At 39.2% G+C, this 23,083-nt stretch overlaps 1 protein-coding gene across 1 annotated transcript in view; it reads left to right on the top strand.

Annotated features, from left to right (window-relative positions):
- Positions 1-23,083, top strand: part of UNC13C (unc-13 homolog C) — a 421,885-nt gene that overhangs the window by 103,641 nt on the left and 295,161 nt on the right. Inside the window, exons 5-7 of the mRNA XM_032796690.2 lie at positions 2,726-2,804; positions 5,471-5,476; positions 21,189-21,260. Of these exons, the coding sequence (XP_032652581.1) occupies positions 2,726-2,804; positions 5,471-5,476; positions 21,189-21,260 (157 nt within the window). The remainder of the gene's footprint in view (positions 1-2,725; positions 2,805-5,470; positions 5,477-21,188; positions 21,261-23,083) is intronic.

Here is a 23,083-nt window from a genome sequence, read left to right as displayed (position 1 = left end):
ACAGTATTCATTTGTCATTCTGGGCACCTGCCCATTCTTTTGAGCTACACTTCATTTCAGTATTGGTTACAAATCCACCCTGTTTTACTGAAGGCCTGATTGTGGCTTTGTTGGGTGAGAATGCCACACACTCAGTCCCGGTTTATTTTTTTTTTTTGAACAAAAAGCTTGCCTTGTGATTACAATTACTATTAAAGTAAGAAATGACAGACATACCGAGAAAGATAGTGACTTCTCCTGGCACATAGGCAAGTCATGACTGATTTCTCTTATGGTAGTTTGATTGTTCCTTACAATTTGCCACATTTTATACACATCCAAATTACATTTTCATTAATTCTCTTCCAATCACCGTTAAGTATTATGAGTATTACATATCTTGAGCAATTCTCCATATAGATGCATAAACTTCAATTGGAGTAACTTTTGCTGTCCTCACTATTTTCATGTTGTTATTTCTCTTTTCTACTTGGTTTGTTGCCACTGATCATGCACTAATGAAGAATGCTTAACCAGGCCACTTTTACCCTTTGCTTTGCCTAGGATCTTTTGCCGACTTTCCTGTTTTTCTCTAATTGCCCTTTGGCAGCTCATTTTTGTGTATCTGTTATCCTTGAATCTAAGCATGTCCTGTGGTCAAAACATCCCCTTTGTCTTATGCAACGGCAGCTGTAAGCAAATATATTCAATAACAGGGTCACTAAAAGAGACAAAATTCATGTCAGGCAAACTAGGCCAAAGCCAGACAAGTCAGCACAAATATTTTTCTATCCAAATTTATACCTCAGACGTGACTTTCATAAGAATTCTCAATAGCTTCTACTTGCGTTACTGGAGGAAATCCAGAGTGAGCACAAATACCTGGTTAGACCAACATAGAAAAAGGCCACCTGAGGTTTCAGAAGAAGTAGAAGATCCAATGGCACCTGAAAAATGACACAATTATTGAATAAATATTTGAAAAACCCTCTCAATGACATGGATGAAATCTACCTAACTTTACCATCAATGCCTGTCCCTCACTCCTTCTTAGCCATGTTAAGTTTAATCTAATTTGTGTTCATCCAAGTCCCAATATCAGACAGACTCCAGGAAGGCAAAGACACTGCACTCTCAGTCTGATTCATGTAAGACTCAGAAATAAATGACATTCACATACTGCTGTGTTTGTTCCAGAAGCCTGTTGAATTGGAGTGTGTTAGAAAAGAACTTTGAGCTATACCATGTGAGATACAGGGGGGAATACCCCAAACCATATGTTTCAGTCAAATAAGAATGGGAATCCTTGAGACTCATACCAGGCAGTTTGCAGTCCTCATGTCAAGAGAACCTAATGATCAATGGCATTAGGGGGTGAAATCCTAATCCTATTGAAATCAATGGAAGTTTTCCCACTTTAGTGGAGCTTCATTTTCACCCAAGAATTTTTGACATATCAAAATAAAATTGGGTCTATCAGTTCTGTGAGTGGACTATAAAATTGGTCCTTCACCCTGCAAGGAACAAAGGTGGGCTTTTTCATCTCTCTTTGTCGGTGTCTCAAGTTTGAGGCAGTCCCAAGCAGGGGGAAACTGAGGCCAAAGGAGCATTTCGGGGAAGCACTAGCCCTCTAGGCAAAATATATTTGCCCAACTCCTCTGGGTATCTCAAGTCATTTCCTTCCATGGGACAAACCCTGCCAACCCTCCCTACAATAGAACAACCTCAAGAAAAATGTATCCTTCTGCTGATCTTTGTATTGCTTTTAACTACTTGGGCAGGATATGACTCAGTTTGTATTATTTATGTGTACTACACACACACCAGTTTTGTACTATGTGCATGAAGTGGCCTTGGGCTTGTCCTGTAATGTTTTTAAGGTACATTCTGATATACGTGTGTGTGCAGTTTAAATGTTTGTGTGAATAGAGAAATCAAACTGAGCATAAGAAAACACTCCAAATACTAATGATACGGCCAATAAATCAACATAAAAAGTTACAGTTGGAATTATTGACTGCATTAGATATTGTGTTTTCTGCAGTCCCATGCTAACACATCAAAAGATATTATTGCATGTACTCAGAATTCTTTATATAGTTGTATTGTATGAATGACAACAGCCTGCATTTAAATATCATTTGGTATGTAGGCTCTCAAAGCCCCAAATTTTTACAAATATAATTGATTAAGCCTTACCACACTCTGTGTTGTGGTGAACTATTATGACACCTGCCATACAACTGGGTAAACTGGGGCACAGAAGTTAATTGGTTTGCTTAATGTATCCAGCTTCTCAAGGGGAGAACTAGGAAGAGATCAAGTCCATGCCTCTGATCACTACAACTTTATTTTTCATAATTTTGAAAAACTACTGCTTCTGTCAGCCATTAGAATGTTAATTTTGCTTTTAACTATGTGTAACTCACGCACCTCCTGGGTGTGGTGTTCTGTCCCATCTAGTGGCACTGAGACCACTTAGAGAGAGAGAGATAAAATGAGTCTGCCCTACAGCGTTAGCTAACAAGCCATTGGCTTTTAGCTCATGTGGTAGAGGCTCATGTACTAAACTCCAGAGGTCCCAGATTCAATCCCTCTCACCAACAACTGGGGTCTGTTGGTGTTAACATATACAGAGATTAGTCATATTGTAGCAGGGAATATGGTAAATCAATGACATCCTTCTTAAAGATGCAAACTCCTAAACTTAAACCTTTTTCATCCTCTCCTTTTATGTTCTCTTAAGACCTGGTTGTGGACTGTATGGAATTGACAGCATGCCAGACCTGCGTAGAAAGAAAAGTTTTCCCATCGTTCGAGATGTGGTGAGTAACCTCTGATACCAAGAAATTATTGATTCATTTGAAAATTATCTCTAGCTCTTTCATGTAATGGCTACTGCGTTTGTGTGGAAAACTGTTGTATGGAATACAGTGTCTAGGAAGATGGATCTAGACGAAAGTAAGATGTGGTAATTATAAGCTACTAAATATGATTATATTTCACTTAATATCTACATTTGATTTTATTGAAATTATTAATAGAATCAGATAATACCTGAGTGTGTGTCTGTGTGTACCATACGGGTAATAAACTATTCAACATAATGTGAAATTAGCTAATGAGCACAGCTGTTCCTCAGTGCTTGGGATACTGATTTGTTTGACTTACTGTGCAATTGAAAGAGGAAAAACAGACATTTTAAAACCCTAAATTTAAAATGATTTAAAAATTTATCTGTTTTGTTATAACATGATGGGATCTGTTACCTTAGCAACCCTTGTAGGGCATAGTAAGGCAAAAAATCATTCCAGCAAGGGGGAAGGAATTTAAATTCTGTGACCTCTGATTTTCTTTCGACTCTGAACAATATTAATTGCTATTCAAGTTTCCTTGAAGAGCCTCATGAACAATTCCTCAAGTTGCATAAAGGAGTGGCATCTGCTGAAATAAATGGGTTTAACAGTAGTTATTAAAAGGCTAACCTTAACCAAGTTACCCCATTGATTACTTCAGATACCACAGCTATTTTCTATACTGGGAAATTACTGCACTATCTCACATGTCACAAGGATGGTTTCTTTTAAAGCAGAATTACTTTACCTTTCAATGAAGAATAATGATAATGATATATTGTGGACAATACACTGTTGATTAAAATATATAGCCAATTGATTGACTACACTTATGGTTCATTATTAAAAATATTTAAGAGACCAAATAACCAAGCTTAGCCAAGTTTATTGCATAAAAACAAAGCAGTGAATACAAAAAGGAGACATACGTACCGTCCTTTTGGGAAGCAATTCTTATCTTGCAGCATATTCACCTTCCACAGGTCGCCTTCCAAGATACACCTGTATTTATAATAGGGATTTTTGACAGTTATAAACCCTTTATATGCCATTAAAGATTCAACTGACCAATTCCAATTTGTTTCTCTTATACCATGGGGTGCTCTGCTTCTCTTTTGTTTTGGACACAGTTTTCTAGGGACTAATCCGTGAGAAGGCATCTCCTATGCTTGTACCAAGGGCAGCTCATGTATTTGTCTTTGACAAGTGTCATATTTGCTAATGCCAAAAGCTATGTTTAGCTTTGTAGAGTGGGATATCTGTTTCTTGGCATAAGTGAGCAAAAGTGTTAACATAATTGCCCACATGCTGGATATAATAGAACATTAATGTGGTGCTCCCTGTGCCTAACATGTGTATTGGCTAGCATCACAAACCATGAATTATTTACTAAAGAAATTTATGAAACATTTCAATAAATTAAAAATTTGATTTATTGAAATCAGGAAAATTTAATGTATAGTATTGAAATTCATGGGAGAGAAAGTGAAATTTTTCAGATCCATGATAAAGTGAGAATTATTTGCTCCTTTCTGCCAAATTAAAAAAATCTCAGGACTCTTGATTTGTAAATTACTGTTTATTATAATGCTGGTGACTGCATCAATACTAACTGTTGAAACTGTGGACTCAGTTTTATAGTCTGGAGAATGAATCTCTAGAGAATAGAAAGTAACAGCCAAAATTTTCAAATCTGGGTACCTGAAGTCCATATTTAGGCATTTAAATGTATGTGGCCTGCTTTTCAGAAGTGCTCAGTACCCATAAATCTCACTGAAATCAAGGAGAGCTGCAGATGCTCAGCAACTTTGAAGATCATTTCAACTTGGGTACCTAAATATGGACTATAATTGCCTAGGTTTAAAAATTCCAGTCATTACTTCTTTCTTTAACTAAACAGGTATGAAAATATTGCCCTAAAAGAATAAATAAATAGCAAAAATGTCAAGTTTGATAGATGACATTGCCAGTGAGGTACAGAGGCCCTGAAAAGGCACTGAGTACATTCTGTGAGATCCTGACCACTATCAAAACCACTGAAGTCTTTGTAAGTTGAGAGGGAGCTTAGCATCCTGTCAGAGAAACCCCATACCCTGGAGAATCAGCCTCAGAATGAACATGCTATTTGAAAATACAGAGACTGTTGAAAATAACTAAGCTCTACAAAAACATGGTGCTTCTACTATATCATCAAAAACTGTTTCATCTTTTTTTAATTGAACATTAGATGGTAGTTGCAGAGCTCTTTAAAAATTTTTCCTAGTGAAAGTTATCACTGCCAGCTCAGAAATGATTGTGTCTCTTACTAATGTGGTGGTTAAACTAATACCTGGTTTTTTTAGTACTGTTGTAAATAACTGTGTGCATAAATGTCACTCATGTGCCCACAAACAGGAAAAAATGAATTATGGAATATCAGATGAGGAATGAAAGAATGCCATTAAGAATTTTTACATGTGTCAATATGATTATCTGTGAATCCTTCAGAAATGTGGAAATAACTAGAAATGCTTGCTGCTCAGCTGCTTTGACACTGATCAATGTACATATCATTCTTTGACAGCTTTCATGTAGTAAATCTCCTTAATTATTAATACTCTTTCTAATTTCTTCCATATCACCGCTGGATTTGTCAGGCTATGGTAAGTGCTTTTATACCAGTGAATGTTCTGAAATGCCTTAGTCTTAAGGATTTCACAATTGCCATATTTCATGCTGACGTTTAATTGCAAATTAGAAATGCTGCTTTATGAGCAAGATGTTAATCCTAAATGAGGATATGGTTTATGAAAGTAGCCATCTGCTGAGTAATAATTTTAAAATTACTATAAATTAAAATATGTACATATCCTTTTTAAAAAGTTTTTAAATTAAAAAGCTTCTGGTTACAAAGGAAACAAGCAGATAATTTAAGACCCAATCCTGCCAGGCACAGACCACCTTCTCACGTGGTGCTTAGGATCCTTAATGGAAGTTGAGTATGTTCAGCACCTTGAAATTGATCTTGATTTAAATTGATTTTGAATTATTTGGACAATCTTGGAAAAAAATTGTTTTTCCAAAATAAATCAGCTTTCTATGCAGTATAGCATGAGCTATGCTCTGTATTTGATATTATGTTGTGCGGAAAATCTGTTTTTGTAACTTCTCTTTTGTCCCCCATTGGAAAACACAGTGTTGGCTTAGAATGAACAGCAAGTAAGATGCAATAAGAGAATTCTGCCTGAGTAATCAATCTCAAATGGTTTCTTCTATGCCAGGGGTTCTCAAACTGGGGGTCAGGAATCCTCGGGGGGGGAGTCACAAGGTTAATACAGGGGGGGTCATGAGCTGTCAGCCTCCACCCCACACCCCGCTTTGTCTCCAGCATTTAAAATGGTAAATATACAAAAAAGTGTTTTTAATTTATAAGAAAGAGTGGTCGCACTCAGAGTCTTGCTATGTGAAAAGGGTAACCAGTAAAAAAGTTTGAGAACCACTATTCTAGGCCACACAACACTTCCCATTATTAAAACTCTGTTTTTAAGTTGCTCATAACTTTAACAACTTTTAACTATTTGGGCTGAAATTATCCATGCAGGCTGTCTGCTTTGGGCTGAATATTTTTGGAAAAATTCAGCCAAATTGGTTCAGTCATTTACAAAAACAAGGCTAGGAAAACATGTTGTTTTGCCCAGGTTACAAAATTCTGGTGACTTTTTCTTTGAGAAGCCTCCATACTTTGAAGCAAGGATTTGAACTTTGGGAGGAGGATGGCTTTTGTGCCAGTAATATTATTTTTGTAGTCCCCATGAAAACCCACCCCCAAATTTGGTTGAGTTTATAAGATTTTTAAAAATTGCAGATTGTACATGCTCAGTAGAGGCTTGTTAGAGCTTCACAGATAAATTCCCCAAAAATTCTGTTTCATCTGGGCATGCTCCAGCTTGGGGCTGAATAGGACTTTCCTTGCAATTGTAGCTCTGGGTTGCTGTGGTCTGGGCCCTGGACTGGCCCTGGAACCAGGAGCAGGTAGTCTTAATTCTGGTATTTCCTGATATTTGAATGTTTCACTTTGCAAACTTGATAATGTTCTTTTAACAATGTGTGTGTATAATATTGTATTGCAAATCATTTTGTAGAAATTCAGAAAAATGGAAATTTACTTTTACTCTAATAAGACCTTGTATATAAATGTCATTTTATTTCTCTATAAAGTATCACAGTGTAAAAACCAAAATTCTTATCCAATGGCTTCAATCACTTTTTATATATTTGATCCTTCCTTTGTGGTCACTGAGGTAATATACCTTTTCATTGACATCATTTAACTGGAAAATATAACTAATATAAACTCTTGGAATCTGAGATCTTTGCTCTCATTTACAGTTAGAAGCTCCTTTACACAGCAGTATAAAGGGGTCTCAATATAAATGTGAATCAGGACCTGAAACTATAACACATATCTCACAGGGTTTTCGTTCCCATTATTTCCTCTTCAATACCGAGATGAGCTTTTGCAGCTTATGATGAGTTAGACTCACTTTCCATGAATTACTTTGCAGCCTTGTGTTTATTTTGGTCTGTTAGCATGAATCTTTCACACATGAATCCCTCTGGTGGGGAAAAAAAAAGTCCAGATTAGTTGCCAAGATAGACTGGTAGCAGCAGATAGAATACTGTCTGTATATATATCAACTAGCCCCTAATCACCATATTATCTGAATGCCTCCTAAGTATTTTAAAATAGAGATAACAACAACAGTCTCTTACACTCTGTCTCTCTTCTCAGACTGTAGGATAATATCCTCTTATAACCTTTAATGAGGGAGGCCCTTTAACTGGCCAACAGGGAATGAAAGAAATCCAAACATATATGTGGTAGGGAAGTGGTCCTCCCGCCCCGTCTTTGATTCTCTGCTTAACCATTGATTAGGCAAAGGTGAATGAAGCTAGCTGATTGGGTGTTGTTTGCCCTCCCCTCCCCTCGCAATTTAAACTAAATCTAGGCTTTTTTAAACCTCTTACCCAGACCTCGCTCTCCTTAGTTGTAGATTGGGGGTTGTGTTGCTTATGATACTACAGGTCTGGCCAATCACCTCTTTTAGGGATCAGGAAGGAATTTTTCCTGTTGGACCAAATTGGCATGTAATCCAGTGGGGGTTTTGCCTTCCTTGCTGCCTCCTGGAGGCACAGTTGGGTTAGAAATTATAGGATCTGATGTTCTTATAATGCTGTTATGATTACTGACTCATCGTAACTTGTGACCAGTGTCCAGCGCCCGTAAAGGCTAAAAGACCCAGCTCCCAGAGGTAAATGAGACTCAGGTTGGTACAGTTGGACCTTGCGGATGGCGGGAAAGAGCTTGAAATCTTTCAGGACTAAAGTTCCTCTCACCCAATCTTGTGACCCTTCTCATTACACGCCACCTTATGCAGTGTGTTTCACAACTGAGACAGTGGGGTAGAACAGGGAAAAGAGTCTACTCTGAGCGGTTTGGTTCCTCTAACATGCACTGGAATCAGTGTAGACAATGGAAAACAATGTTGTGCCGCTTCCCAAGGTATAATTAATAAATTTGCAATCTGCCATTTAAACCCATCCAAGGTATCTTTCAATCATTCATCTGTTTCCACTGAGCAAACAGTTTGATTAGTTTTGATCATGATTTTGTTTGTTGTTCGGGTGCATAAGCTGTTGAATGGATTGTGTGTGCATGACGAAAGTATTCCAAGAAAGCTAGACACAAGAAATAGTTTTTCATTTAGTTCTAAAAGTGGTTAGTACCACAGTAATTCTTCTATCTTGCAGGAGAGTACCATAGTCTAAACCCAGCTGCAATGAAAGTTCTGTTTGCTGCAGTCAGGAGCATTCCCTATTAGTTGGCATTGTTCTAAGTTCCAGTGGAATATAGCTGCTGTGGAGATTATTGTCACCGAAGTGGAAGCAATCTTTCAGGTGGCTAGGGCCAATCCAATGGAGGATATTGAATATTAGGACAGATACCTTGTATTCATTTGGGGAATCAGCACAGAGAGCACCAGGGTGATGTGTTCACAACAACCTCTGTTACTAAGAAGACAGGTTTTTGTACCAGCTGGAGCATTTTCATAGGTATGACTTGATTCATAGAAAGAAGATGCAGTAATCCTAGGGGAGGTCATAAATGCATGGATCACTGTGGCCAGGTAAGTGGAATCATCTTCCGGCTAGTCCCTGACAGACGTGAGCATTTTTCACCGTCAAGGCTATTTTGCTATTCAGTAGCAATGAGGAGATCCAAAGGGCCCCAAGACTGCTGACTGACTTAATAATCTGATGGAAGATGCCATCGTAAAAGGAAAATAAAGGAGGCAAGTTTTTCAAAATACTTCCACCTTCCCACCAGCATTAGCTCAGTCTTCCTAGCTTTACATTTCTCTGTCATTTGTACATGCAGGTGATGATTTCAGTGATCTTGTGAGAAATTTGGGAGTCATTGCTGGTTACATTTGACTTAAAGAAGACTATACTGGGTTTCATACAATTTCATACATATGTGTAAATTTCAAACATTATGTGAATTGAACTTCTTCCTTGTTTCTTGCTATTTGAATGTTTCCCTTCATATGCTTACTTGGTTAAGCATTGACGTAGCATGAGTATACCAGAATGTTGGGTGAAATTTTATAATATAAAATGATTAATTCTTGATATTGTGGAAAGGTTCTGATTCCTTAGGGAGCATTCCAGGAGTATTGCTAAATCAGCATAAACCACAGGACTTGATTGAAACAGTAGTCCATTGTCACCTTTTTTCATATAAATTTCTCTCCCATAAAATAAATAAATAAATAAATAAATAAATAAAAAATTGTAGCAGCGAACAGCAATGATAGGATAGATATTTCCAGATTTAAGACACTTATCTAAACCCAGTGGGCCAGATCTCAGCTCATGTCTACTGATATAGCGACTTTGACTCCAGTGGAATAACACTAGTGTGCAAAAGCTAACATCTGGCTCTGTTTCTGTATTACCTTGAGTGTGATTATTTCACTTTCCTAGAGTATTCCTTAATTATGCATAAAGTAATTTATGAAAATTTCTTAATGTTAGCTTGTTAAATATATAAAGAAAATCATATACTTTTTATATCTGCTTTATTGAGAAAATAGAATTTGAGATAAAGTGGAAAAAACATTGATTGTGATTAAATTAGTTCATTTCATACCCGTGTGTTGCAGAACTTAAGAGTTAGTTGCAAGCACTAGTAGAGGTATTGGTAAAAATCTCCTCCTCTTGCTTTCATTCCCTTGTTGGACCTACCTTAGTATTCAAGATGACCTCTGATAAGGAAAAGGTCACATTCTGATGTTTGTGCTGCAAAAACGGATGGCAAGAGAGAATGTATTTCATTACAGTGGTTCCAAGTAGTGATGCTTTAGTTAAAGCTGAGTTGCCATTTCTGACCCCGCTTTCTGGTTTAATATCATAGCCCAGTCAAATGCTTCAATATCAGGCATCACCTTTTTTGTTTTTTTGTTTTTTTTTAAAGAAAAATTGTAGGAAGGAGTTAAGTAATTTTGGGTGCCAGTTTGTTTTCTTTCAGATGCTTTCCCCCTGTGCTATATATATTCTTTTTTGCAAAGAATATAATTCAGATCTCCAACGTAGTACATAAATTACCTTTTAATAGTTCAAAGAGAAGCTGTTTTGAAACTAGTTAGCTATTAAATGATGAAAACTAACGTGTGGAGAACCTACTTTTTGTCACTTTCCCCTCGGCATGTGTGCCCTGAAGAAACCTTTAAATTACCTAATAAAATATGGCACTGATTGCTGAACATTTTTCTAGCTTTGAATTTTCTCTTTTCGGTTTTAATAATCTAAAGCTTTATCCACATGGCAAGCCAGATGTATTTTATTTTCTGACAATAATTGCAGCTTTCCAACCTGTTTTGGAGCTACCACCACACACAAACCATGTTATTACATAATATTCTTGTTTATATGTACTTTAAACTTCAGGTGGACCAAATCCTCCTTTATTATATTGGGACATATGTTAAGAGTGATTTGAATATTATGGAAAATTAATAGTAAACTCATATAGTAAGGTAGTATGATGGTTGCCTATCTTCTCTCCTTGGTTTGTGATATTTTTGGGGAGTAGTATTTCTGTGTATTATTTTTACTACATATAGGACCAAATCATGAAGATTTTACCTGAGGCTTCTCTCTCAAACTGGAAATTCCATGGCAGAATCAAATGTGGAAATGTTCACATGCAGATTTTAATTGAATCCCATGTTAAATTGAGGAACACATTAATATTTGACAATAGCTGAGAATAATGAACAAACTAGGGAAATGCAACCTAGATGGAGTTACTATAGGACGGGTGCATAAATGGTTCCCAGAGAGTAGTTATCAGTGGTTCACAGTCATGCCGGAAGGACTTAATGAACGGGGTACCACAGGGATCAGTTCTGGGTCAGTTTTGTTCAATATCTTTATCAGTGATTTAGATAATAGCATAGAGAGTACACTTATAAAGTTTGCGGATGATACCAAGTTGGGAGGGGTTGCAAGTGCTTTGGAGGATAGGATTATAATTCAGAATGATCTGGACAAACTGGAGAAATGGTTTGAAGTAAATAGGATGAAATTCAATAAGGTCAAATCCAAAGTACTTCATTTAGGAAGGAAAAATCAGTTGCACACATACAAAATGGGAAATGACTGCCTAGAAAGGTGTACAGCAGAAAGGGACCTGGGGATCATAGTGGACACAAGCTAAATAAGAGTCAACAGTGTAACACTGTTGCAAAAAAAGCAAACATCATTCTAAGATGTATCTGCAGGAGTATTGTAAGTAAGACATGAGAAGTAATTTTTCTGCTCTACTCTGTGCTGATTAGACCTCAACTGGTGTATTGTGTCCAGTTCTGGGCACCACATTTCATGAAAGATGGGGACAAATTGGAGAAAGTCCAGAGAAGAGCAACAAAAATGATTAAATGTCTAGAAAACATGACCTATGAAGAAAGATTGAAAAAAATGGTTTTGTTTATTCTGGAAAAGAGAAGAATGAGAAGGGATATGATAACAGTTTTCAAGTACATAACAGGTTTGTGACAAGGAGGAAGGAGAAGAATTGTCCTTAACCTCTGAGGTTAGGACAAGAAACAGTGGGCTTAAATAGCAGTGCAGCAAGGGAGGTTTAGGTTGGACATTAGGAAAAACTTCCTAACTGTCAAGGTGATTATGCACTGGAACAAATTGCCTAGGGAGATTTTTAAGAGCAGGTTAGATAAATGCTTTCACGATGGTCTAGATAATACTTAGTCCTGCCATGAGTTCCCTCCAGTCCTATGATTCTATGAATGTTGGCTAATAGGGGCGCTTACTAAGTTGTTGGGAAACCTACTAAGTTCAAAAAGAAAGGGGCTGGCGCTAATACCATATTTGAAAGCATGACATACATTAAAGTTGATGAGGGAAGTAGATTGGCCAAAATCACTTGCAACTTAAATGATCAAGTAAGTAAAACATCAGGTATAAGTAATTTGGTCAGAGCCAATGCGACGTAACTCGCACTGATTTGACATTCCATTGGGTCTGAGAAGCAAGTGTACTTTATATATTCAGAGTGGGAGGGCTAATATAGCAGGAAAAGTAATTAGCCGGAAGGTGTCAGATAAAACATGCTTCTCTACTTTAACATTGACTCACACCATGCCCAGCACTTTCATGGCCAAATTAAACCCTGGCATGAGAGGATACAATTCCCATTTGCTTTCTTCCCAATCCATTATACCAGAGTTGAATTTGGCCCAGCAGAATGCTGAATTAGTGCAAATTACACCCACTGAGCCAGTTATTTTAACTACTGGGAGGGAGACTTCAGACCATCTATCACAGTGGGGAGAGGTTATGACATCTGGAAAAGGAAGGAAGCAGAGGACCTGACAGCTAGGAGGAAAGGGTGAGAGGAATGAGATTGCTTCCAGTGGAAAGACGGGGTTTTTTTAACTGATGAAGGAAAACTTGGATCCATGGGGGAGGAAAAATCAGTCTCTCTCTCTCTTTCTCTCATGAGGATGTGTACATGTGGGCTTAAACACCAGTCTACAATGTTGTGAATCTTTTTCTTGTTCCTTGCTTAATTATGGCAAGGTCTGTCTACTAGGCACCTTCAAATCTTCTGGTATTCCATCTTGTCTTGTCTTTAGGTGAATGCTTCAGAACCTTTGCTAAGGACCTTCCCGCTACTCTTGTTTTTAATTTCACATTTCTGTAATATTATTCCTTTGGGCCTAGTGCACTGTCAACTTTTAATATCGTTAATTGCCTAATTATCTGCTCTGTTGCAATGGCAAAGCCTCTGAAGATCTCACATTGCTCTCCGAGAAAATTTATCTAAGTTCTTTGAATGTTGCCTTCCACTTATAGTGGCAATATTGAAGATAAAACTCCATGTAGGCCTCAGTCACTGCCATTTTCTCCTGCCCCTCAAGGCCACAGCTGTTCTGTTGTAGGCATACTTGCTTTTTATGTATTTCAATAACTTCCCAGTGATCACAGATAATTATTTTAATTCCACTTACTCTTGTTACCTTTTTTGTTAAATACTTACAATGTATTATTTTTAGTCCCTGCCCCAAACAGTTTATAATCTGAGGCTTCTGTCCTGCTAATAATATCATCTGCTTATGTGTGAGGCCTCATTGACTTCAATGGAGCTCCACATTGGCGCTCCAGGACACCCATATGCCATCAGTTGCAGAATTGAGGTCTAAACAGACAAAAGATGGATGGAAAGGGATGCACTGTGGAAGCAGAGTGATGACTGGCAAACCTCATATAAGTTCCATGGTTTTATTGTGTTTTCTTTGTTTGGGGTGGGCATTTATTTTAGATTTATTCACACACCTATATGAAATGTATAATGGGCCGGGTGTGAGGTGAAGAGGAAAGGCAGAAGGGATTAATTAGTAAGAAACACCTAAAACGAGATTGCAGACATTGTGAGGGAGGGGAGAAAAGAAGCAGGAGGAAAAGGGTAGGGAGAAATATGGAGAGCAGCAGGATTGTGATTGACAACAAAAGATTTGTGAGGGGGAAACACAGCCAATCAACAGAGAGGAAAGAATATCTGTACCAACTGAAGGAGAAGTAGTCTGGTATCACCACTGTCCAGAGGCTGCTAGAATAAGTTACTGCTGGCATCTTCCTGGCTAGAGGATGGGTGGGGAAGAGGCACGATTGCAAAGGTCCAGCAGGCAGTGGGGAAATGGGGGTCCGGACTGCGCTTCATCTCTCTTCTCCACCAGCCCATGTGTTCCAGGAGGTTGAAAGTGTCTTTAAACTTCACTGCTGTCTTAGCTGTCCAACAGACCTCTTTCCTTTATGTCATCATGACAGGCAGCTTTAGTCACTCTCATGACTTTTCACTGAACATTTTTATTGTAGTTTAATTCTAATCCCAATATGCTTCTGATCACTGCTTTTCAGAGTTTCTGCTACCGTAACATCTTGTATAATTGTTTTCATTATTTAAGACCCGAGGCCAAATTCAGAGGTGATGTATAAGTTGCTCATTAGTCAGGGGGTGGGGATGGTGGGGAATGTGCAAGTGAGTGTAAGACTAGGTTGTTGTAACTTACATACCTAGGAGCTGAGAGAAGGGATAAAAAAAGCACAAGTTAAAATAGATGGCGTCCTGCTTTAACTAATACGTCCGTACACCTTCCTTTTAGTTGCTTTTTCTTCTATACCCTTCTCTCTCAGAATTTAGCACGCAAATAACACCCGCATAGATTCCTGTACCCTGAGTGGACCAAATTCATAGATGATGATGGTAAGATGCAAGCTGGTATTTGGATGTGAGTGTATGAGAATCTGGTGATCTAACTTACATACCAAGGGTGCTAGACATAAGGTATATATTAGACCAACTTATTTGGATGTGCCTCATAATTTGGCTTCCGGTCTGATATCAGCTATGTTAGTTGATGCACATATTGAGATCAAACCGATTCTTCATTGCCGCCTCCTAGTTTTTCCTTTCCATGGATAGGCTGTTAAAATTTCTCAGTATGACAACTCTTGGCCATTTCATGCTTTTAAAACATTTTTTCTATCAGCTTACATGCTAACTGTTGTTGTTGACGTACAGTATATCTTTTTCTTTCCTACTTCTCTTATATCCAGGCCACTGCCAAATCTTGCTATGTCTTTCTCCACAGCATTTCCAATATTCATTCCTTCCTTTCCATTCCTTCTGCCAAGATGATAGTCCATGCTCTGGTAATTTCTTGTCTTGGCCTATTCCTCACTTCTTGATTTCAGCACTGGTCCCTTCCCGCCCTGCCTTTCCCCACCCCCACCTCCCTTCATTCCCCATCTACTCACTTGCAGAGCTCTCAGTAACTCTCTCTCTGATCCCATCTTCTCCATCCCCCCTCTACATTCCACACACGCTTTTTCTCCTGAATATACCCGTTGTCTCCTTTGGCCAGTCCAGAATTCCTGCTGCTCTGTATGTTGGATCAGTATTCTGATTCACAGAGGCCATACTCCTTTCATGGAGCAAGTCTAATAACTTCTAGAGGAAAAGTAGGTTTTTTTTTCAACCTCCTACCCTCACTTATGCTCCCACTGCTCGCTCCTCTTCTTATGAAGTTCTTCCCATTTGCTTCGCCTCTTCTTGAGGCTCCAGTTGCTAAAAAAAGAAAAACATACTTCATTGCTGCTTCTTTCATGTCTGCCCACATGATTCCCACCTCCTAGATCTGGCTAGGACTCTTGCTGCCTCCTTTCAAAAAATCTCCTAAAAGGCCACCGGCTCCATGAATCATTCCATCTTCAGGGTCTCTACACTGTTCTATAACTGTTCTCTATTGTTGGATATTAATTAATTTCTGTGTCTTTTACAGTATGTCTACATCACAAAGAAAGACCCACAGTAGTGAGTCTCATGGCCCGGGTCAACTGATTTGGGCTTCCACTGCAGGGCTAAAAATAGCAGTGTAGATGTTGGGCTCAGGCTGGAGCCCAGGTTCTGAAACCTGGCAAAGAGCCTGGGCTCCAGCCCAAGCCTGAATGTCTACACTGCTATTTTTAGCCCTATAGCACGAGCCCTGTGAGCCCAAATCAGTTGACCCAGGCTCTGAGACTTATTACCACATGGTTTATCTTCATGTGTAGACACATCCTGAGACTGTAAGTTCTTCATAGCAGGGCTGTCTACTTGTTGGAATATTCCTTTAGTACAGCACGGCATATTCTGATAGTGCTACAGAAATAAAAATAATCCTTATAATAACTTTGCTCACTGAAATCTCGCTAAGCTCTGTCCGTAAGGACTCTTCACTTTTGTGCCTTTCTCACAAATCCCTCTTGATCTGGACATGCAGGAAAACAAGGAGAGACACAGGAATGGTTTAAACAGCAGGCTGTTGTTAACTTAACATTGGGGAAGGGCACTCTCTCTGCCCTAGCTCCCTTATACCAAGCATCTAAGTGGGTCACAGAGTCATAGAGCTAAAGGTACCACTATGTTTGGGGCATGGGTCACTTGCTGGTGGACTCTCTGCAGCTTGAGGTCTTCAAACCACAATTTGAAGACTTCAATAACTCGGACATAGGTTAGGGGTTGTTACAGAAGTAGATGGGTAGGGTTCTGTGGCCTGCTTTGTGCAGGAGGTCAGACTAGATGATCATATTGGTCCCTTCTGACCTATGAGTCTATGAGTCTGTGGTCTCCCAGTTTGTCACAGGCCATCTACTCTACTCACCACCCACACACTAAACCCAACAACTGAAATTAGACCAAAGTATTACAGCCCACAGAAGACTAGACTATTATGTGCCACAGGCAGAGAATAGGAAGGACAGAAGTGAACAAATTCTCAAGGCCCCTGCAATGTCAGCAAATGGATTAAGTCAGATATACCCAAATAATCCTGGCAAATGACCCACACGTGGCAGAGGGAGGTGAAAAAATGCCCAGGTCACTGCCAATCTGACCTGAGGGAAAATCCTTCCCATCCCCATATCAGTTAGACCAGTGGTCCCCAACATGGTGCCCGTGGGTGCCATGGCGCCCACCAGGGCATTTATGTGTGCCCGCCTAGCACCCAGCAGGGGAGAGAAGCTGCAACCCCGAGCCTGTTGGGGACAGAGAACTCCGAGGCTGCAGGCTGCGGGCACTGGTGTTCTCAGTCCCCGGCAGGTGCGGGGCCATGGCTTAAACTGGAGAGAAGCCGTGGCTCCACACCTGCTAGGGACAGAGAACTCCAGAGCTGCAGGCTGCAGGCATCAGTGTTCTCTCTCCCTGGCAGGCATGGGCTGCAGCTTCTCTCCGGCTTCTTTGGGGCTGCAGGCTGCAGGCGCCAGTGTTCTCTGTCCCCGGCAGACACCAGGCCACGGCCCCGCCCCTGACGGGGACAGAGAACTCCAGGGCTGCGGGTGCCGGTCCTTGGCAGGCAGAGGGCCGTGGCTTAAGCCGGAGAGAACTCTGGGGCTGCAGGCTGCGGGCACCGGTGTTCTCAATCCCTGGTAGGCGCAGGGCCGCGGCTTAAGCTGGAGAGAAACCGTGGCCCCACGCCTGCCAGGGACAGAAAACTCCAGGGCTGCAGGCTTCGTTCTATGTTAAAGTAAGAATAATAAATATATTTGGACCAGCAGTTCAACAATGTTTTACTTTTTTTAAAATAAATGTGATGAAAACTGCTTTTGATATTTATTTTGTAAAAACTCCTTAATTTTTCTTACAGGTAGATAAAAAAGAGCAAATTCACATGGTAAGGTGAAAGAGTAATTGCCAAATAATTTAATTAATACCTTTTACATGTAAAATTACCTTTTTTATCTTATGGATTCATATATTATGTAATATTAAATATGATACTTTTCTTATTATTTAATGTACATATACAAAATAAGCCTTGAAAAATTGTTGGCGCCCGCCACACTCTTCTGAAAACATTCATGGCCACAAAAAGGTTGGGGACCACTGAGTTAGACCCTGAGCACTTGAGCAAGAACCAGCCAGCCAAGCTCCCAGTGCCACCTCAGAGGGCTGTCTCTCCCTGTCCAGTGTCCCATTTCCAGCCATGGCCATCTCTGGTGCTTCAGAGGAAGGAGACCAAACTCCTTCAGAATACTTGGGGCTGAGGGGTGAATTCCTTCCTGACCCCTGTAGTTGGCTGGCTGCAGCCCTGAAATGTGCTTTCAGGAACATAAGACAAAAACCACAAGTGAGCCATGGGGCTATTGACCCTTCTCCCATCATACACTTGTACTTATACATTTGTCCAATTCTTTCATAAAACAAAGTAAGTTTTTTGGCCCCAACAACTGTTCCAGAATCTCGCTCCTCTGATGGTTGGAAATCTAATTTTCAGAACAGAGTTACAGGTTTCTGCTATATAACTCATACATCTGTTACCCTTGCAAGGGGACAGAGTATGCCAAAAGAGGAACCTCAGTCTGCAAAGGCTTCAAGTCTCCTCTTTTCCCATAGATCCAAGGTCCATCAGCAAAATGCCATGTCTCTTCTGGGAGCTGGCCTTTTGGGCCTTTTATCCACACTGGCCACTAGGGGTGCCAGCAATTAATGTGGTTTCATCCCCACCCCCATTATGGCTTTAGGCACTGTTCTGAGCAAGGGATAATAGGTAAGCTGTGCAACTCCCGGAGCAGGCCCAGGAGAGTTTGTGCCTCACAGATACCCCATTGAAGCAAATTCCCTCCTTGCTTCCCTATTTTCTCTAGAAGGCTAGTAGTTTGCTGCTGGTCTACACTGATAGCAAATAACACCACTCCCTGCACTGGCTGGTGCATTGTTGCAGGTCAAGGTAAACATTCCATCCACTCCCTGCCCCACATGCTCACAGCTGAGGTTCTTACTCTCCCTACACTCCTGCACTAATGCATAATCCAAGTCACTGTCTAACCTAAAATGAAAAGCAGTGCCTTGTTTTGTAAGCAGAAGAGACTTAAAGATTAGAGGTCGCAACTGTGAAGGGAACTTACTGCAAACAACTTAGCGTAACTGACCACTCTCCGGGCTTTAAAAAAAGAAATCCTGCAAACAAACCAACAAAATACATGTTTTTAGCCTGCTAATTCTGTCTGAGTCCTTTATACTCTGGAGCTTCACTGGCCACCACTGGAGGTTGTTGCCCACCCACACAAATTTTGGCTACTCTTTGTCTCCTCTGATTTGTCAGCCCCACAGTATGCAGCATTGTCACAGCAAGTTTGAAAAGCAAAACCTGGGAGATATTTCAATTGTCTTTATCATAAACATTCTATTTTATCAGCCTCACCAGCACACACATTTTCAATGTGCCCTATTTATAGAAATAAAAGAGAGAGAAGGCAACAGACAGGCAGACAGAATTATTTAGTTATTAATCACTGGCTAAGAAAATTAATGCTGAGTGAATCTCACAGCCTAGGTAAATTGCTGAGAGTTTAAGAAAAAAAAATATTACTTGGTTCATCTATTAACTGTAATAAGATAGTGATGAAGCAATCAAATATTTTCATGCCAAGTTCTTTTTCTTACACCATAATTAGTTGCACAAGATTAATATTTTTATATCTCTCTGAAGTTTATTATTATCAAGGGAAACTTGTTGAAAATTGGATGGCTAGAGCAGCAGGAGAAAGTAAACATTTATAAAGTTAAAATGAACAATCTTAATATATCTAAGTACAAAAATCCATTTCAGATTATCTCCAAGTTCAAAATTGAACTGGAAAGAATCTCAAGTTTTCACTCCAGCCAAAACTTCATGGGCCAATTCCCCAGCTGGTATAAATCGGTGTGGTTGTGGTCCAATATGTGGTCACCAAACAGATACTGTAGTAGGCACAATGGTTTAAATTAAGGATCTCAGAGGGAAAAATATTACTGGAATTTCTGCGAAAATGAATTCTAGAGACCTAGCAGGAAGCTATGTGAATGTCCCAATCCGGGCAATAGACTTGAGGGTCTGTGAGCGTCTAACTGCTCATCTTTAACACCACTAGCCCACAAGAGAAGAGATGCATGACAAGGAAGAAGCTTGGTAAGAGAAGCATTCAGACATTCCTGGAAAGATTTACTTTGACTGGGAAGGGAATGTTTTAGCTCAGCCTCAGGAGTAACAATATTTTACAATGATGCAATGGTATTACTGCTGGGATTTTGTATAGTGGAATAAATCCTGTCTATTCCCTCAAGAATGAAAGGGGCCTTCTGGCTCTAGAACTGATGCAGCACTATTCGTGGAGGCTGTGTGCGATGCCTAATACCACACAAGGCTTATTTCCATGGTTAATTGTTGAGGACCCATTTTAGGTGATCACAACAGCAACAAAGAATGTACCCAGGCACTGGGATAGCATATAGCCACCTTATTTTTTGTATAAAAGAATTTTTTTACCTGCTTTTTTACCTGCCAATTTGGAGCTGATGGGTAGAAATAAGCCACATCAGCAATCAGCAAGGTCTTAAGTGCAAATCTTTACTGGCTCATTATTGCCAAGTGCTGAGCACCCTTAATGCCCATTTTAGCCATTGGAATGCACTCATGGAAGTGCTCAGTGTTATGCAGAATGGATCCCTACCGTAACTCCAGATGAGTTACCATAAATCAAAACAAACAACACCCAACACTCCCCCCACCTGGATTTAATTCCAGTCTTCAGAACCCAGCAGCCATTCTTATAGCCTCTATTCTGAACGGCTGGGCAAAGAGAGCGGAAGACGGGAGATAGTTAATCCTTTCCTAGCTCTAGAGCACTTTCATTCTACCCTTACCCTTTCTGAATGCTGGGTAAATATTGTTAGCTTCTTTGATAAAGATTTATTTTCTTTTTCTGTAGCAGACTTTTCTGCAGCTTCTTTTAGGGCAGGGAAATATTACACACACACACGTTAAAAATGGTCAATGACTTAAAAAAAGAATGATTCAGGCTGGCAACTTGAATTCTAAGCCCACTGCAAAACAATCTCCAAATTGCTCCTGACCTTGTCCTGCTACCACATTCAGGCAGGATGCCTATCCTTGTATCACATGAATTTACTTGGCGAAGTGGAAAAGTAGTGACAGCCTGTGGGTTAAATAACCCAGCCATAAAATCCTGAATAAGAGGTTTTATATTAGGAATAGCAGTTCAGCTAGGCACTGCCAATAAAAACGATGATGATGGAAAGTGTGTAATATTAAAAGTTCTGTGCACTAAAAAATAACTGAAATTTATTCATCACTTTGTTACAATTTTGCTTAAACTCACATAGGATAATATTATCAACCTCTCTTTTTTCCATTAAATTCTATAGTTAGTATTGCAGGTGTATTTGTTAACTTTCTTTGTGTCCAATTTAAACAGACACTTGCTGCCCGAAAGTCTGGTATATCCCTGGCCATGGTTATCCGAACTTCCATAAACAATGAAGAAATGGTAAGTGCTTTTCAGTGGAAGTTGTGTTCATTTAAATAATGAAGAAACTTTGATAGAGCTATTTGAACATCTATTATTAATGTTATGCAAAAGATGATGATGTTGACAATTTTGTTTTGTCTTGACTGGGCATTTTTATAGTATTGCTGTTTATTTATTTATATATTTTCTGGTAGCATCAAGATGCTCTTCCCAATGTTGCTAGGTGCTTTACAAACATATAGAAAGACATGGTCTCAACAGCAAATTTTACAGTCTAAGAAAAAAACAGCCAGCAAATCTCGGAAGTAAGGGACATCTAAATGTATTGTTTGTCTCTCACAACCCAGGGCTTTTTGTCTTCATTAGTGCAAAATAAATAAGAAATGCTAAATCAGGCTCTTAGGATCGTATATTTATGTTAAAATAATAAATGACCTGTTATTTTAATCTTCCTAATATGTAGTTTGGTCTAATAATATATTTGGTTCCTAATATACTGGTCTAAGCATCTGGTATGGAAAACCTGGATTTCTTGAACAATTGGTTCAAACCTCTTTAGAAGTCATTCAGCTCTTTATCATTCCAGGATAGAATAATCTGATTTATGTCCCATTTACTATGTGGGGACTTCCAGATAAGACGATTAAAAAAAAACAAAAAACAAAATAAAAAAACAAGGTCCTGTCTGACATGACAGGACAATATTGATCTTTTATTCTTTTTCATAAGACCAGAGATTGATTCTACTCTTCTAAATTTTCCCTTCCCCCTTTGCTATGCAACCTGGCTAGTTAAGCAGCCTGGCTAGATCTTACAGGATAAAGGTGTTACATAAATGTAAGAGATTATTATCCCTAAGAGTGTTTTGTTTGGTCTGTCTTTCTGTATTTAACTCGTATGTGTATTTTTGCAGATTTAGAGCAGTCGGGGGAAAAGCCTGGATTGATTTAATTTGGTCTGTTGTGTCTCTCACTTGAAATGGGTCATGAGAGACATTTTTATTTTATAAAACATTTATTTTATGTGCATTCTGTTTATGGGAAACTGTCATTTTAAAGATGTTTAACAACAGTGCTGTGCAGAGGAAAAGTGCCTATTGCCTTTCACTCCTGTTACAATTTGATGTGTCAAAGTTTACCTATTAGATTAGATTACAGGGACCATGTGTAATTTTTCGCTACTGATAGGCACCTAGCAGCCTTTTGGCTACTATAAACATAACCACCAATAATAATGAGTGCAGTGGTATATGGTGGACTAGAATGATTATTTCTTGCATAAATTTACAGTGACAATCTTTTGAAGACAATCATATTCTGATAATATGGCCATAACCGTTTCCCACCAGTATTTTGCAAAAGAGTGTTGTTTTAATCAAGAACACAATAGATGTCATTCTCTCCATGGAGATTTGAAGTGTGATGCAAATAATTTTACCTGGCTAAACCTGGCATGGTTAAACAGAAGCAATAATTTGAAGGATAAAGGGCACTCATGTGTCACCCCGCAGTTACCAGGCCAAACACGTTCTTCTATGATTTATTCTCCTTTGAGAAAACAAAACACATTGCATTTTCTTATAATGCAGTTAGGCTCCACAATGGACATGCTGCAGGTAGAAAAGTGGAGAGGCTGCTAGTGGGCTACACCTTGATAGTGAAGACCTTCAAAGGAGGCCTTGTAATTTGACTGGAGATGGTGTGGTGCCATTGGTAATCACAAAGGAATAAGCTGGTAGTACTGAAAAAATAGAATGATGAAGTGGAAAACAACTAGTGTTTAAAATTATCCTTTTCAATAAAAGCAGCAATTACCTTGTACTGCAGTTTCAAAATAGCAAC

Source organism: Chelonoidis abingdonii, chromosome 9, assembly GCF_003597395.2.
Source record: "Chelonoidis abingdonii isolate Lonesome George chromosome 9, CheloAbing_2.0, whole genome shotgun sequence".
Lineage (NCBI taxonomy): Eukaryota > Metazoa > Chordata > Testudines > Testudinidae > Chelonoidis > Chelonoidis abingdonii.
The sequence above is the reverse complement of the archived record's forward strand: the minus strand, read 5'-3'. Positions and strand labels throughout refer to the sequence as shown.